The sequence below is a fragment of the Polypterus senegalus genome, chromosome 6, assembly GCF_016835505.1.
Source record: "Polypterus senegalus isolate Bchr_013 chromosome 6, ASM1683550v1, whole genome shotgun sequence".
Taxonomy (NCBI): Eukaryota; Metazoa; Chordata; class Cladistia; order Polypteriformes; family Polypteridae; genus Polypterus; species Polypterus senegalus.
The window spans coordinates 98,280,419-98,297,104 of NC_053159.1; the positions used below are offsets into that span (position 1 = coordinate 98,280,419).

Below are 16,686 nucleotides of genomic sequence, written 5' to 3' on the forward strand. Positions count from 1 at the left end.
ATAATATTAGTAGGTCACTGGAGCTGCTTACTCTGGAACAGGCTGTACACAATTGTCCATGAGTAAAACATTCCTGTATTAGATCAATTCCTGCCTTTTCATAGGGACTTGTATTTAGTTGATGATCACTGCAAAACACAATTTTACAGGAAAGTGTATTCTTTTGAACTGAAACGGGTAATCAGCTATGTTCCCTCTAAGCTACAGCTGTGCACCCTTTCTCTGTGTGCTTCGCAGCATTTTTAAACTGCCAAGCAGCTGTTATCCTTCCTTTCACCTTTTGGTAATTCATCTGCAGTTCCACGAGTCAAACCCCCAAACCAACCTCATTGTGGGGGTCGTGTGTTTACCCCTATATAGTGATATATCTTAATTTCCTTTCTCAGCAGATACCTATTTCCCAAGATATACTATTGTACCCAATTTCAGCTTTTTACTAATCAGGAAATAGTGTTTTTGTTGAGTGAGTGAGTGAGTGAGTGATTCAGTCAGCTTTTAATTGTATATATAAGTACAGTATGTTACCGTATATACCATATATCAGCCACAGGCAGCATGGTGGCACGGTGGGTAGCGCTGCTGCCTTGTAGTAAGGAGACCTGAGTTCACTTCCCGGGTCCTCCCTGTGTGGAGTTTGCATGTTCTCCCCGTGTCTGCATGGGTTTCCTCCCACAGTCCAAAGACATGCATGTTAGGTGCATTGGCGATTCTAAATTGTCCCTAGTGTGTGTGTGGGTGTGGGTGTGTGTGCTCTGCGGTGGGCTGCCGCCCTGCCCATGGTTTGTTTCCTGCCTTGTGCCCTATGTTGGCTGGGATTGGCTCCAGCAGATCCCTGTGACCCTGTAGTTAGAAAATAGCGGGTTGCATAAAAGATGGATGGATATCAGCCACAACTACCAAAAACAGCTCTGACCCTTCAAAGCATGGACTCCACAAGAACTCTGAAGGCATCCTGTGGTATCTGGCCCCAAGACGTCAGCAGCATATCTTTTAAGTCCTGTAGGTTATAAGGTGGGTGGGTCTCCTTGAATCGGACTTGTTTTTCCAGCACATTCCAAAGATAACATCAGATTGAGATCTGCGGAATTTGGAGGCTAAGTCAACACCTTGAACTCTTTATTATGTTTCTTAAACTATTCCTGAACAATTTTTTTCAGTATGACAGGGTGCATTATCCAGCAGAAAGAGGCTATTAATATCTGTAGTGTATGTGGTCTACAACTAACTTTTGGTAGGTGGTATGTGTCAATGTAACATCCACATGAATGCTAGGACACAAGGTTTTCTAGCAGAAAATTGTCCACAACATCATCACACTAACTCTGCTGGCTTGCCTTCTTCCCAAACCAAAGAATGGTTAAAGAAGAATAAAGTTAATGTTTTGGAATGGACAAGTCAAAGTCCTGACCTTAATCCAATCGAAATGATGTGGAAGGACCTGAAGCGAGCAGTTAATGTGAGGAAACCCACCAACATCCCAGAGTTGAAGCTATCCTGTACGGAGGAATGGGATAAAATTCCTCCAAGCCGGTGTGCAGGAATGATCAAAAGTTACCAGAAACGTTTAGTTGCAGTTATTACTGCAAAGGGGGGTCACACCAGATACTGAAAGCAAAGGTTCACATACTTTTGCCACTCACAAATATGTAATATTCGATCATTTTCCTTAATAAATAAATGACCAAGTATAATATTTTTGTCTCATTTGTTTAACTGGTTTCTCTTTATCTACTTTTAGGACTTGAGTGAAAATCTGATGATGTTTTAGGTCATATTTATGCAGAAATATAGAAAATTCTAAAGGGTTCATAAACTTTCAAGCAACACTATAAAAAAAAAATGTGATTCATCAGACCAGGTCTCTTTTTTGCATTGCTCCATGGACCAAATGTGATGCTTACATTGTAGGTGTTTTTGGAGGTGGACAAGTGTCAGCATGGGCCCTCTGACAGGTCTGTGGCTACATGGCCCCATATGATACACTCTGTGTTCTGACAATGTTCTCAGCAACTTGTGCTACATTAACTCGACAGAGGGACTGGACCAGACACACTAACCTTTGCTCTCCATATGCATCAATGAGCCTTGGGCGCCAATGACCCTGTTGCAGTTTTACTGTTTATCCTTCCTTGAACCACTTTTGGTAGGTACTAACCACTGCAGACTGGGAATACCCCACAAGATCTGCTTTTGGAGATGCTCTGATCCAGATATTTAGCCATCACAATTTGGCCCTTGTCAAAGTCACTCAGATCCTTATGCTTGCCTTTTTTGCCTGCTTCCAACACATTACATTCAAGACCTGACTGTTTACTTGCTGCCCAATATATCCCACACTTTGACAGGTACCATTGTAACAAGATAAGCAGTATTATTCACCTGTCAGTGATTTTAATGTTGTGGCTGATTGGTGTATACTTGTTTATCACTTCTGCATTCAAATTATATGATTGTATCTTCCTTTGAATATTATATTCTTTCTGTTCTTTTAATGTATTTGTCTTTAAATATATTATTTTTACATTTCTATTTTACATATGTATTAGTTTACTTTAATTTTATTATTCATTATGTACTTTTGTTACTGATAATACTGACTCCTGCTTATACTTAGTTATATAAGATATACATTGGAGAGCCTGAACAAATTATTATTGGATCTCTGCACAAAGAAGACACTGTCTGATGTTACTCCTCATATAAACATCAGTGACAATATTCATGAAGTCATAATCTCTACTGACATTTACAACAGTATGATGTATTGTATGGTAGTTTTATGTCATTTCAAAATATGACTGCTCAAGCCTTTACCTAATAAAGTGGCCTCATCCCTTATTCATGTGCACAGTGACTTTTTTAGGGTTATTATATTTGTGAAAACCACTAAATAAAATGCAATATTTGCAATTACAAAGAGTATTGTGGGAGGCACAGTTGTGCTGTGGTAGCGTAGCTGCAGCACAATAAGCACACTGGGGTTCAACTCCCAGGTGCACCCTATGTGGAGTTGGCATTCTCTCTCAATGTTTGTATGGGAGTCTTCCAGGTGCTCCAGTTTCCTCCCACTTTGCAGGACGGCTAAACTAGCACTGTTAAATTGTTCCTAATGTGTGTGCTTGTGTGTGTGATCACTCTATAACGGACTAGCAGCACCCTGTCCGGTGATCGTTCCTTCTTTTTGCCCATTGCTTGCTGGGAAAGACTCCAGCTTCCCTGCAACCATGCTTAGGTTAAGTGGGCCAGAGGGATAAATGGATGGATTTTCATGTATCATGTGTACCTGTAAAAGCCCTCATACCCCAAGTGCTATATATTGCCAACATTATGTTAATCTAAAGAATTGCTATACACATTAGGAGAAAATCACACAAAGATATATTTGATTCTACAGCTACCAGTTCCTCCCATTGATTTATGTAGTCCCAAATTTACTCTGAAAGCCTTGCTTATTAAAAACTAATGAAATATTCAAACCATGATTAGCATTTTATCAGCTGATAGTAGACATTGGCTCACATCTAAACCATGATAAAAAATATGCTCCAAAGGGAAATCATCATCTTGTATTAGTGACAAAATATGCAAAAGTTACTGTTTCCATGCTGGGTGAAAATGTTGCTCTGCTTGCATTTTGCATATTAAAGTATGCAGAAAATGAAATAAACATCAGAGCATAAGCAATATGAAACATCAAAAGACAGAAATAATCAATTTATATTTTATGGTCACACTTGGTAACACAGTGGTTGCACCACTGTTTCACAACTTTATAAATCTTGGTTGAATTCAGGGCCTGTTTCCTGAATGTTCTCAGTGTGTCTGTAGGGGTTTCTCTAAGAAGCCCAGTTTTCTCCCATATTCTAAAGATGTCTACATTACAATACTTAGTGGATCTTAGCTGACCTTGAGTGAGTAAGTATGAGTGGGTTGTGCTATGTACTGGTATCCTGACCTGTCCGATGCTGACTCTGTTCCTTTATCCCATGCTCATCGCAACACTTCATTATGTTGAGTGAAAAACTTACAATCAGATATCCAAAGTATATATTTTATCCTGATGTTTTCTTTATATATTAAAAATATATAATTAACTACTATATCATTTCAGAGATTCTACTGGCAATTCTTCTTTCCTTCTTTGTTTAAAGACATGCTTTTATGGTAATTGTCAATTCTAAATTGAGCTAGTGTAAGGAAGTGTAGGTGTTTGTGGGAGTGAGATCACCAGTGGATTGGCATCCTGTCTATGACAATTCTTCCATAAAGAAAGAGAGGACAAAAAATTGATATGTGGCTGGATGTCTGCTGTTTATTACTTTAGGCATGTGCTTCTTAATGTAGCCATTTTTCATTTAAATGCCTATGTTCATTCCATATCATTATTGGAGTCTAAACTTCAATGGGAGTCAGAAAATATATTAAGTCTGCCCAGCTAGTCCAAAGGGAAAAATTGTCAATAATCAACCTGCACGATATGAGCAATGCTGTGCTTTAAGCTGCTATAATCCACTTGAATAGAGCTTTACAGTTTATACCTGACAGAACTGCTGTTACTGTCAGCCATGGTAAGGTATGACAAGGATCACTTGTCAAGTTTATCAAGTCTCAGCAAATGTTCAGGACTTAAAGTCCTGAATCCTGTCAGCCATAGCATTCTGATGAGCTATTTGCTTTTCTGAATACTCTTCTCTGGGGAGCGCCAGTAGTAGAATTACGTTCACTGTAAGTCAAACTAACAGTGCTTTTGTAAGACTAGTAAATCTGGTAACAAAATAATGGCTATGGTATTTACTCTAATTTCTTAATTCTTATGGTTGTCTTGAATGGAGTCAGCATCCAAAAGTGCTGTACATTCCCAGCAGTAGTGGCTACAAATATTCACAGGCAGGTTGTGTTACATGCTTGGCGAAGCATTTTTACTCAGTGGTGAGAACTGAATCTGCAGCTTTTCACTATTTAGCAAAACTAATGGCTGTCTGTTAAAATGTTAAGAGGGAGCAAAAATATAAAAATAAAAGCATGTAGTATGCTCTCCTTGGACCAATCTGTCATGACACAAAGTTTCTGTTGCTTTAGGTTTCATGTCAGACAGGATGAGAGAAGCTGTTGTGGTATCATTTAGTTTTTTACACTACACATTCCATAAATAGATTCCTGGGATTGGCCTGTACATTTTAGGAGTGTAATGCTTTGGCACATACTGTTTTGAGTGTCTGTGAAGATAAATACTGTATTAAGATTACTTTTTGATTGTGTTTCTAGGACCTGCTCTACTGTTTGCGGCCCTAAAAGTCGTCTTTTTCTGCTGGTTCCAGTCGTTAATTTGCCTTTACAATGTGTGTCGTTTACAAATTAGTTTTGCAACATTTTAAATTTTTTCTATTACAGATAACAGTAATGTAATAACCTGTAATATATGGTGGAATCAACTCTATCTGCTTCCACCAAGGTTCAATGGATTGCTGGCAGTCCGCTAGTCCAAGGAATTGTCAGACTAGTAATCAGGCAGTATTAATGTACTAAAATTTTTCACTGAAAGGTTTTCAAGAAAAGATGTGACATTATTACTATGGACCATTGATGGAATTCACCTTTGAGGGGGCAAATCAATGGAACAGTTGAAAAGCACGCAAGATAAAGTGTTTAAGACAGTGGATGAGGCTTATGGTTTGTTAGTGCCTGGATAATAGTCATTATTATCCCTTCCTTTTCTATAAATACTCTTTTTTTAACTTCGCATTCATGAGGTTTTGTTTTAATGGTGCTGAGGTGAAGATGCTGTAATCTACTCTTGAGCTTCAGGATGACTGATTTCTCTCCTTAAAGTCACACAATGTCAAGGAAATGTAGAGGTATATAGGCAACAAGTAGTTAATGAATGTTTAAATATATTATGAGTCACTCTTTTTCAGTACTGCCTATCACACAAACTTTAAAAGATTCAGTCACTGAATTAAAATGCAAATGCAGCAGCTTTCTCTTGCAGTGGGTGGGTTTGCTTGTAAACTGAGACACTTATATTTTCTCTCATGTACTGCTTCTCCTTTAAAGAACATAACACTTGTGTGAATGGCAAGTGTTTTAGTATTGAATGACTTCTTTTGATTAGTCATAATTAAAAGGCTGAAAGTTCTAAATTACATTTTAACTATGCAAAAACAGCCTGTATCTGCAAACTATATATAGCTAGTAAAAATAAGAGTGACATATTTGTAATTTAATTTTGACTAGTTAAAATTGAAAACATTTCGGATGTGGTCAATTACATTTTGTCTCATTAAAACTGCATTTTGAGTACCAAAAATTACATTAATTTAACCATGTTAAATATATACAGTATGTGATTTTAATCTCAGCTAGTCACAATATAATTACAAATAATTTTAAATGAAAGATTCACAGATGTCCACTGGAAAAAGAGACAGAATTGAATGGATTTATTATGCGGGTAGCTACTATATCACTATGCACGCATACTGGTGTGGTCTTAAGTGAAACTGCATTTCAGTCAATAGGTGACTAAACTAAAACAAACATCAAATGGAACATCACAGATAAGCAATGCTACATTATCACAGTGATTATTCATGCGTGCACACCTACATTCACTCACCTTGAGATAACAGCATGATTTTTTGGAGGTGTGACATATGAGAGGAAACAACCATTATTTATATACAGTTGTGTCTTCCAATACAGAGAATAACTCATAATGCTTTGCAAATGGCAGTAAGTGGAAACAAAGAATAAAAACAGTAATCAAATAAACAATATGAAGGGTGTGATGGCCAGTAAGGAAAAAAAAAACAAAAAATAACCTCTGAGACCAAAAGGCTGCCCAGGCCCCACTGGTCATTCTATCAAATATCTAAAATACAAAAAAAAGAATAAAAAGAAACAAAATTTAAAATACAAAAAAAGAATAAAAAGATACAAAACGTAAGTATCTGGTGAAACAAATATATAGGTTTGAGGAGAATGCTCATAAGAACAAGCAAAAATTTAGCAATTAAAACATCTTTATCCACTAAGAAGTATACCATTTACATAAAATACTGTATAACCAATCCATAATAAATTTTCACTTGTATTATGCTAATTACATCTTCAAATCCATATTAAAGACTAGTTTTATATATGAAAACATGCAAATTCTACACAGACAGTGACTGAGCTAAGATTTGTACCAAGTATCCTGGAGCTGTGAGGCCGAAGGGCTAACTAATGTATGTTCTATAAAAAAGGGTAAACGTAAATGAATAAAAGGTATAATATTCTAAGATGCAGACAAAGGGAGAATGTACAAACACATCCACAACAAGTAACTAAGATAGAAATCAGCACCAGGATTCCAGGGTCATCGGACACACGTGCTAACAACAGCATTGTGCCTTCGAAGAGAATTTTCACAATGTACTGCATATTTGATTACACAAAGGTTTCAACAGAGATAGAGGGCTTGAAACTTTGAAAAGTTATAAAAACAAAAGTAGAAGATGTTTCATTTTATGAACAAAAATGCAATCATTACCCTTGTCAACATTTAGTTCACTAATGCCATTAACATTAATCAGTAACTCAAATCATATTAATATATGGTAATTTAAAGCAATAATTTATTTACACTTTTGCTGTTGTTTGAATCTAATAAAGAAACCCTGACAGTTTTCTGGTATCCCGTCCACTGCTGCTTCTTTCCAGGGACATCACTGGCTTCAACACTTTATAGGGGTTTACCCCCCAACTGTCGCTGATAATTAATTTAAAATACGTGTCTGGTGGAACAGCAGTTTGTCCCCTTCATGGAGTTTTCATGCTGTCAATTAAATGGTGGGGGGGTTAATTGTTCGGTGTCCTCATGAACTTCTTGGGATGGGCATAAAAATCAGAGGCTGAAAGCCTAAGTCTATTAGAAAGGTTGGAGTGAAGGCTCTCAGAGATCAGGGTCTGGACGCTTAAAATCAGGGGCTAAAGCACTTCAATAATGACACTACTGGTTCTTTCCTTATGTCTGATGTTACCAACAAAGACTTTGGCTCTGAAAATGTATGAATGGGTGGATAATTTCATAAACTGCACAGTCCCACATTAAAGATAAAGCCTAAAACATTCTGCAATAGAATTATCCTGTCATCTGTTTGATCTTCCGTGGCTATTTATTCTATCATTACTTGCTTTAGTATAGTTTCCACTGAGGAACGCCATTTATAAAATACTAGCTGTGTTACCTGGCGTCACCTGGGAAATTTTTCACCTGAAAAAGTCAGTGGGCCTCAGTTATAGCGCTGTTGGCTAAGCTGATATATCAGAAGTGCTTAAGTAACTCAGTACTCTTCTACATACAATATTTGTATTTTTTTTTTTTTTGCCAGGGACTAATATCAGCAGTTTACTTGAGCTATTTACTGTTAAACATGCTACACACAGTCCTTGATGGCACTGGTGTGAAAGAGATTGCAGCAGAACTCTGTATTAAAGGGCATCAACCAAATTCCGGTATTCATTAATATTGAAAAACTGATTAAACGTTTATTTATTCAAAACTACAAACTGCTAAAAATTTCGACTCTCCATTAGCATCAAAGCCTAACATTAGTACTATCTCGGTATACAATGGATTTGAATAAATATCTACCAAAAAGAAAGTTATTAAATAACTTTATTCACTCAGAACCACTGTTCTATTCTCTTCTTATCACATTCTGAAAAAAAAAACCTCCATCAGCTGTACAAACAAATTGCGCCTCATTCTCTTCAATCGTGACTTGGCTCCAGTAGGCCATGTTTTTTGTTTCTTCCTTTTTTAAACTTTCTCTTTGCTTTTTAACTTTAAATAACAGTGACCTTTATTAATATTGCAAACTTAATGATAAAAAATGTAATGTAATTTTTATATTCATTGTCATATATGGTGGACAGAGTAAAATGAAGTACATGCCCACACTTTCTGGATACATGATTATGTCAAATATAAATATTACAATAGTTAATGATAATCAAAATGAGAGAGATTCTTTTTGAATACGTTACAATAATGAAACTTACTAAAAGCAGGTGTTTGGGTTTGGGAGGTTTTAATAAAAGAAAGGAAGAAAGCTCTTTAAGGGTTTGGCAACACTGCATACACTGGTTTTGACAACACATTTCTTAGAAAAGGGTGCAGGCCTTTTGTAAATGCAACAAGTCTAAACATAATTCAAGACAAGAAAAAAAGACAGTTCTCTAAGATAAACGATGTAATCCAGTGACACAATGAAATTGTCTTCCCAAAGTGGTTGGAAAAAAAAATCAAAGCACTGGCTACCTTTGACAACATGTTGCTTTTATTGATGCTATTATTTAAACTTTGTGAGTGCTGATGAAATCCTGTGGAGCATCCCACTGGCTTATGGGACTTGTAGTCACCACAATGGAGTTTTCTATAAGGTTGCAGATAAGAAGGAGGATAGAGGGGGTAATATATATTAACTAACTTTCCTACTGGATCTGCTGCACGAAATTGACTATGCTTACAGTCACAGCACTTGGAAAACAATTGACCTTCATAGCATTTGCTGAACACGTGTTCTTCAAGCTTTGCTTCTTTCATTTTGCTTAAGCAGACGGTCTGTTGTGATTGGAGACACGCTTGCTGCAGCATTATTAACAACAAATACAAAAATTGTGTCAGCTAATTTTCTTTTTTCTACACACTGCAAAAATGCATATGCAAAATCTACAAAATAAAACTTAAAATGTGAGTTTGATTTTATTTACCAAAAAAATCTGTCAGCAATTTGACAAAATTTCTTAACATAAGTCAAACAATCTAAAATACACATTTCTTCATAAGTCAGCAAAACTAAAATAAGGAAAATGGGATTTAATGTCTTTCCACTTGCTTAGATTACTTTTTTCAGTGCATTGCCTCTAAATTTCAATCAAATTCGTCAAAGCAGTTTTGAGATGTTGGGGTATTTAATTTTTCTGTTGGGGGTCTTTAACCCTGAATATTGTCATATCATAATGATTTTTTCTAGTGAATACCTACTGCCCTAGATATACCATCCTGCCAAATTTCAGTTTTTTAGCTAAATGTGAAGTAGTGTTTTTGTTGATGAATAAGTGAGTGAGTTAGTGTGTGAGTTTTATATTAAATTAAATGTGGACAGTATTTTAAGTAAAAAATACACATAGATAAAGAAACTAATTGTTTCCTGTAGTACAATATGCAAGGAAAGAAACTCGGTTACAGGTAGAGCATTGTGTAGTTAAATATTCCTAACAACTTTCTTAACTAATTTAGGCCTGGATGTTGCAAGTCTTATTTTGTAATGTGTTTATTCACTGTGATGAAACTTCATATAAAAATGCACTGGCTCAATGGCAATGTGTCATATCAAAACTGAATGCAGCTGCATACATTTAGTGCAGGCCTCTGCAAATTCAGGTAACGTGTACATGCTGGTAAGTGATGATAACTGATAATCCTAAAATTGAAATATTCATCACCAGATGTTTTTCATCAAAATTTTTGCTTGAAGAATATGAAACGTTCCCCATTCAATCAGCATTACAATGCCTTTTTTGATAATTAGCACATTAGGCTCTTACAGATGTATGTGCCATATTTAAATTGAATAATCGCTCATTCTTTAATTTTCCAAGCTGGCGTCTATCAATGTCATAAGCATCTCTGCAGCACTGAGTGGTGGATCAAGGGCCACCTCTGGACAGGACACCAGTTCATCACAGGGCACAATCGCTCACACTCAATTTAATGCACACATCTTTTCAGGAGTGAACCAGAATACCCTGGCAAAACCCACACAGACATGGAGAAAACATGAAAATGCCCAGGCAGTAAGCAGTCCTGAGATTTTTAACATACTGTAAATCCTTAAAAGTGGTGAAGCCGCAACACTAGCCACTGTGTCAAAATGCTGCCCCATGTTTAACACGGACCCAAGTTTAAGCCAATTCTAATTCTGAACCACTCTAATGTTAACCAAAAGTAAAATGAGCACTCATTTGCATAGATAATTAAGCTGCAAGTAAGCTTAATCTTTCACAGCAACCACTGCTAATGAACATACATTTTTACAAAAACATTTAAACTCTTTATTCTGGATAAGAACAGTGTAAGACCTATCCATCCTTCCATCCTTTTTCAAATTAGGCCTTGTACGAAGTAATTTTACTACTGCGATGCTAGCAGCAATGACACACCATGGGTTTTTCCAGTCTACACCTTGTATCCAGCACCACAAGTGAGTTTTCTAACAAGCATTTCTAAATAAGAACTCAAGAAATCAAATGTGCATTCACTGGGGCAAGAGACGAATGTGCATTATAGGTGATCCTTGTCAAGGTAAAGTCTAAGAAGCACGAGAGGTACATAGAAACAAATGCCTTTTTAGTTTCTGTTAGTAAAGTAATCATTTGCACTCAAATAAATAAAAGACAGGTTGATGTCACTGAAGAACAGCGAGAGTGGGTAAAGAAAAGCGTGATTCAAAAATGGTAACTCCAGTAAATGCTCTGTGAAGTAGACAGCAGAGTCTTTTTTTTTCCAGCTGGTTACAGAAAAAAATAAATTACCATTTTTTTTCTAAATTGGCTTAATCTGATGCTTACTTTAGTCAGACTACCTGAAAATCCATGTAGAAACACACCATAGGATCGTCGCTTTCATTAGTCATTATTACCAAATGATTTTGTGAATTTGTAATGGTATGTAGATATGCAGGAAGAATATCTTATTGTACTTGGTCTACACAAATTTCCTGTCAAGATACCTGGGTTAGAAGTAGAAATTCTAACGTACCAAAGTTGTGGTAGAAGAAGCTGAGTTAGTAATTTGCTATTCATCACAAAAAAGACTTCTTTTTACAGATTAGACTTTTTACCACTCTATTCCCTGACTATAATGTGTTATCTCACTGTGGAGGCTGCAGGGAACATTATTTATATCAGGCAAGGACCTTGAGACTTTTGTTTGTTTCACTTACTGCCAGCATTGTTTCGAACATCAGCATGCTCACTTGTCATTTGTTCATTGAGAGAAAATTAGATTTAATGTCCATTTATGGAAGCACATTACTGTTGGCTTAGGTCAGGCTGTAGAGGTGAATCAGCGTTTAAGCAAGTGCACATTCAACCTCACTTATATTTGCACATTCATCAGTAATAAAGGGACCAATGGTAGACTTCTATCTCATGACAGCTCCTGCAGTTTCTCGTGAAGGAAAAACCTGTATTGCATTTTTATTGAAGAAGATTAATGTATATCACTGCAACACTGTGTGGCAGAATGGAGCATGAAGTGGCCTCAAGATTTCACATTAATTTCCTGTAGCCACCCCAGAAGAATTTTTCTGCAGAAGATTGCTCTTCAGTTTTTGCTAAAACTTCTTGAAAAGGATGAAAAAAGCACATCAAAATGAAGAAGTCAAAACAGGTCACTAACTTGAAACCAGTCTAGAAAACATGTGTTTGTAAGCAGACATTGCTTGTGAGGAGGAGCAGTGGAAGGACATTTACTAGCAGTACTGCACTACAGGAATGAGCTAACCAGTATAAAAAAACAAAGCATTTACAAAGTAAGGAAATCTCATGAAGAATTAGTCCCAACTTGCAGGGCTAGCTGTGAAAGTCTCTGAGTAAAGGTAATTTAATAGTTTTACATGAGATGCTGTATTTTTATATATTTTGCTTAGCTTTCATGCAGGCTGGCTTCACAGCAAGCTTCACAGGGCTGTATAAAGTAAGTGTATTCAGTTTAGATATGTTGTCAAGCCTCTGTCTTAATTCCAACTGAAATCACTCAGCTAAGGCTAGTGAAATAATGTTGTTTCTTAGCCTGCATGTCATCGACGATGCTTTCAGTCTCTTGCACAGTGAAAGTTTTTATAAATGCCTCCAGAGTCTGGTTTTATGTGAATTGTATTACAATATGTCTGAGTAGGATACCTATGGGCAAGTGTCCTAAGACCAGATGTACAATAAGCGAACATTTCTACAAATGTCTAAAGTCTCTTACTGGTAGCTAAGATGAGTCAAGTTAAAGTCCCCATTTCATATTCCAAGTTCAGTTTCAGTGCTCTTTGCACCCAATTGTGGAGTCAAATGCCTACTAAGTTTAAATGCATCTAAGAATAGTAACTAAGAACAGAACAAAATTGCAGAAAGTGAGAAAGCATACAGTATATTATCATTGTGAATATACATTGTCACTGTAACATAGTTAAAGCCATGATGAATCCTTACCCTCTTTCTGAGCAGTTGTGCTGGATGTGGACCCAGTAGACGACCTTCCCACTGGACTGGAGTGCTTGGGGCCCTTGCTGGGGATCTTTAGGCCACTAGGCTTCAGCATCCTTACTGTTACTGGTTTTGGTTTCTTTTTCTTGGGATATCTTCAGGATGCCAGCAGTCACTCAGTCAGGCCTTGGCCCTTTGAAGAGGTAGTTCTTTCCATGCCTAGAGAAATTAATGAACATTTTCAACTATGATGAAGTAAAACTTGACCACTACTTCAGAATCTTTAAAAATAATGTCATCAAAGACAGAACAGGCAAATAATGTGAGCATACAAAGTAAAAATAAATACATAAATACATACTGTAAACACAGCTCTCTGCCCATAGAACCTATCTAAAAAGATAATAAGTAGGAAGGTTTTAATGTTACCTTAAATAATAACAAATAACAAGCCAAACTGCCTTACACTTTCCTCCTATTCTCACCCTCTTGATTCCATACCACCAAGACTGTAGACTTACATACCACAGACAAGAGGAAGACATACAGTATACTGTGCATCCTGGGTTAGCCTAAAGCCAGCATCACATTACATCACTTCTAGCTGGGGAGGATTTTAAAACTTGACGAATGCAGTTATGGATCTTGTCATCTGAGGACGTCAGATTATACAACTAGAAATCGCAGGGTTGACAAACTATATGACTCTGTGATGACTTTCTAGCCCAGTTTCACTTCTCCAAAGCAATGCCAGCTTGCTCCTTTTTCTGACAGCCAATCACAGGCTACCTGACTGCACAAGTGCAGTACAAACACTTTCCATGTACTGTAAGTTCAGCTGCAATCTCTGGCCTTTTTTAACTATTGTGTTATGGTAAGTAAAATAAAAAATCACACAGGTGAACCTCTCTTCTGTTTGAAAGGTCCATAATATTCTGTTTCCCTGTTTCCTTGTGATTGCACTACATGCATTGCAGTTCTGGGTGAGCAGTCGTTGGTTGCTACCTCTCACATACACTGTGGCACCCCTACAAGTGTTTGATTTTTATCAAGGTGACATACAGACTGGTTTAACTGAGTCACTAGGAATGTCAAGCTACATGTCTCGAAGTCACCATGACTGCTCTTGACAAACTAAGATTACGTAAATGAATTCTGCAACAGAAAATCGCTAGAAAAATTCATACAATTTGACAGGGCCTTTAGAGGCAACCCAGGAACCAAGCTGACTATTCTTTGTATAGTCCTAATGTCCTAATGTCTTCACACTGAGATACCTTTACTGAATGTAGAGGTCTTACATGAAACTTCTGTCTGTTATCACAGACATTGTTTCTCCAGTTAGAAACAGAGTAATCAGAAAGAACTGTTGCAGCCCCTGGCATTGTAATCAGCTAGTGAGGAAATGTAGAACATCTGGTCTCATTATACATATGCAGAACTGGCCTTCTCACACTGTGTATTATGAGAAAGTCCTTGCTGCTGCCAGTGGCAGGTGCTATTATATGGTAAACAGTAAGGGGAAAGATAGATATATAGATAGATAGATACTTTATTAATCCCAAGGGGAAATTCACATACTCCAGCAGCAGCATACTGATATATTGTCTGAATAAACAGATAGTGGGCTGTGATTCGTTTTTCACATCGACTTTGATATCTGACCACTTCTTTTTTATTTTGGGCACTGTGCGACTTTGTGAACTTGAACTTTTGAGTGTCTCTGCCATGCTCTATCACTACATCAATTTTCTTTTTTGCTTATACCACTTCTTAAGCATACAAATAATAAGTTTTTCATTGCCTCCACTTTGCATTCGCTGAAATTCTTCTTTTTTCCATGTGCTAATGCCATTGTCTTTTAACAAAATACTGACTAGACAGAGGCTATTTAAAATGATTTGCATATTCAAATATGCAAAATTATGGGAGGAGTCAGGGTGGGGAAGTAGGAGCGTGCATGTGTATTAAATTTCGCATTTACTGGGATTTATAAAGGGAAAGTGTATAGAACTTGGTGTATCCACAGTTTTATGCATCTGGATTTTTTTGTGTGTATGCACATTTCCAGTTTTAGTGTGCATTCTAAACATGTGTTGGACAAAATGGCCCTGGTCTGGCCTGTTTCGCCATCTTGTGCTGCTGCTTCACAACACTGACCTTGCAGAGCTAACAATCTCAGAAGTTCTCTTTAGCTAGTACAAGAATTGCACAAACACTTTTCACCATTTGAGTCTTTTACTGTATGACTGACTTAGTCACATCAATGTCATCTTGTCTGAAAACTGAAGTACTGAGCACATTGAATTGACAGTATTCTCATGTGGCACTCACAGGCACATACTTTTAGGCAGGAATGCTCACATCGGGATTTTTTACGGCTGATACCAATTGCCAATTTCATGTTACTAGAACTGTCTGATTCTTATTTTTTTATTTTTGGTTATATTTTACATTACATTTCATTATATTCTACATTAAAGTGTTAATCTATTATGACATGGTATTATGACAATTAAACTACAGACCACTGATGTTACTTGTTCATTTTTTATTAAGAAAATAACATAATGCTTGTGCATTTTTTGAGCACTTGATATAGTAATGTTATATGCTTGCGCAAGTGTAAGCTCAAAAGCTGTTAGATCTTCACTTCAAAAGGTGCTTATTGATGCTCTGGAGGTATCCACTCCAGCCTTCATTCACACATGATCTCAGCTAAGCAATTTAGCGGAACAGCCATACTAGCTGTAAGGGCCTAATTACTCTGAGATGTGGAGGAATTAGTCTTGGAAAGAAATAGTTAAAGATTTGATACATCCATCCAATTATTTTCTTTTTCCAGACTTCTAGAGGGTCAAAGATAATCAGTAACTTTACAGGACAGGAATCAAACATGAGTCGATGTTAAAACATGTGGGTGTCTATAGCAGGTCATACGTTAGACTTAGTGATTACTAAAGGACTAAAAGTTGATATAAAGCAGGTCATTGATACGGGTCTATTGGACCATTTTATTCTACTTTTTAATATAGAAATAATGATAGAAAACACCCATGAGAAGCATATTGTTAAAAAACGCTTCTTTGACTCAGCAGCAACTTTAAAACTTACAAACATTCTAAGCAATCAGTCCGTTTATAGTGCCAACTATAATAGCGAGGATAATGTAAATAGTAAGGTGGAAAGATTTAATACTAAAGTGAGAGCTGCTGTTGACATAGTTGCACCTGAAAAGACAGCTAAAAAATCTTCTAGCATTGTTATACCATGGAAGACCCAAAGAGTGTCTGATTTAAAAAGAACATGTCGTAGAACCGGGCGTAAATGGAGGAAGACTAAACTAACTATCCACTATGAAATATTAAAAGTTAAAATAACAGAATACAATAACACAGTCCGCCTTGAGAGGCGCTGCTATTTCTCTAAGATTATAAATAA

General features: G+C 36.7%; 1 protein-coding gene across 2 annotated transcripts in view; it reads right to left on the minus strand.

Annotated features, from left to right (window-relative positions):
- The window catches only part of clip2 (CAP-GLY domain containing linker protein 2), a 112,933-nt gene that overhangs the window by 76,220 nt on the left and 20,027 nt on the right, over nucleotides 1–16,686 (minus strand). For both annotated transcript variants that reach the window (XM_039756633.1, XM_039756632.1), the window contains exon 2: nucleotides 13,252–13,464. In XM_039756633.1, the coding sequence (XP_039612567.1) occupies nucleotides 13,252–13,360 (109 nt within the window). In that variant the 5' untranslated portion in view covers nucleotides 13,361–13,464. The remainder of the gene's footprint in view (nucleotides 1–13,251; nucleotides 13,465–16,686) is intronic.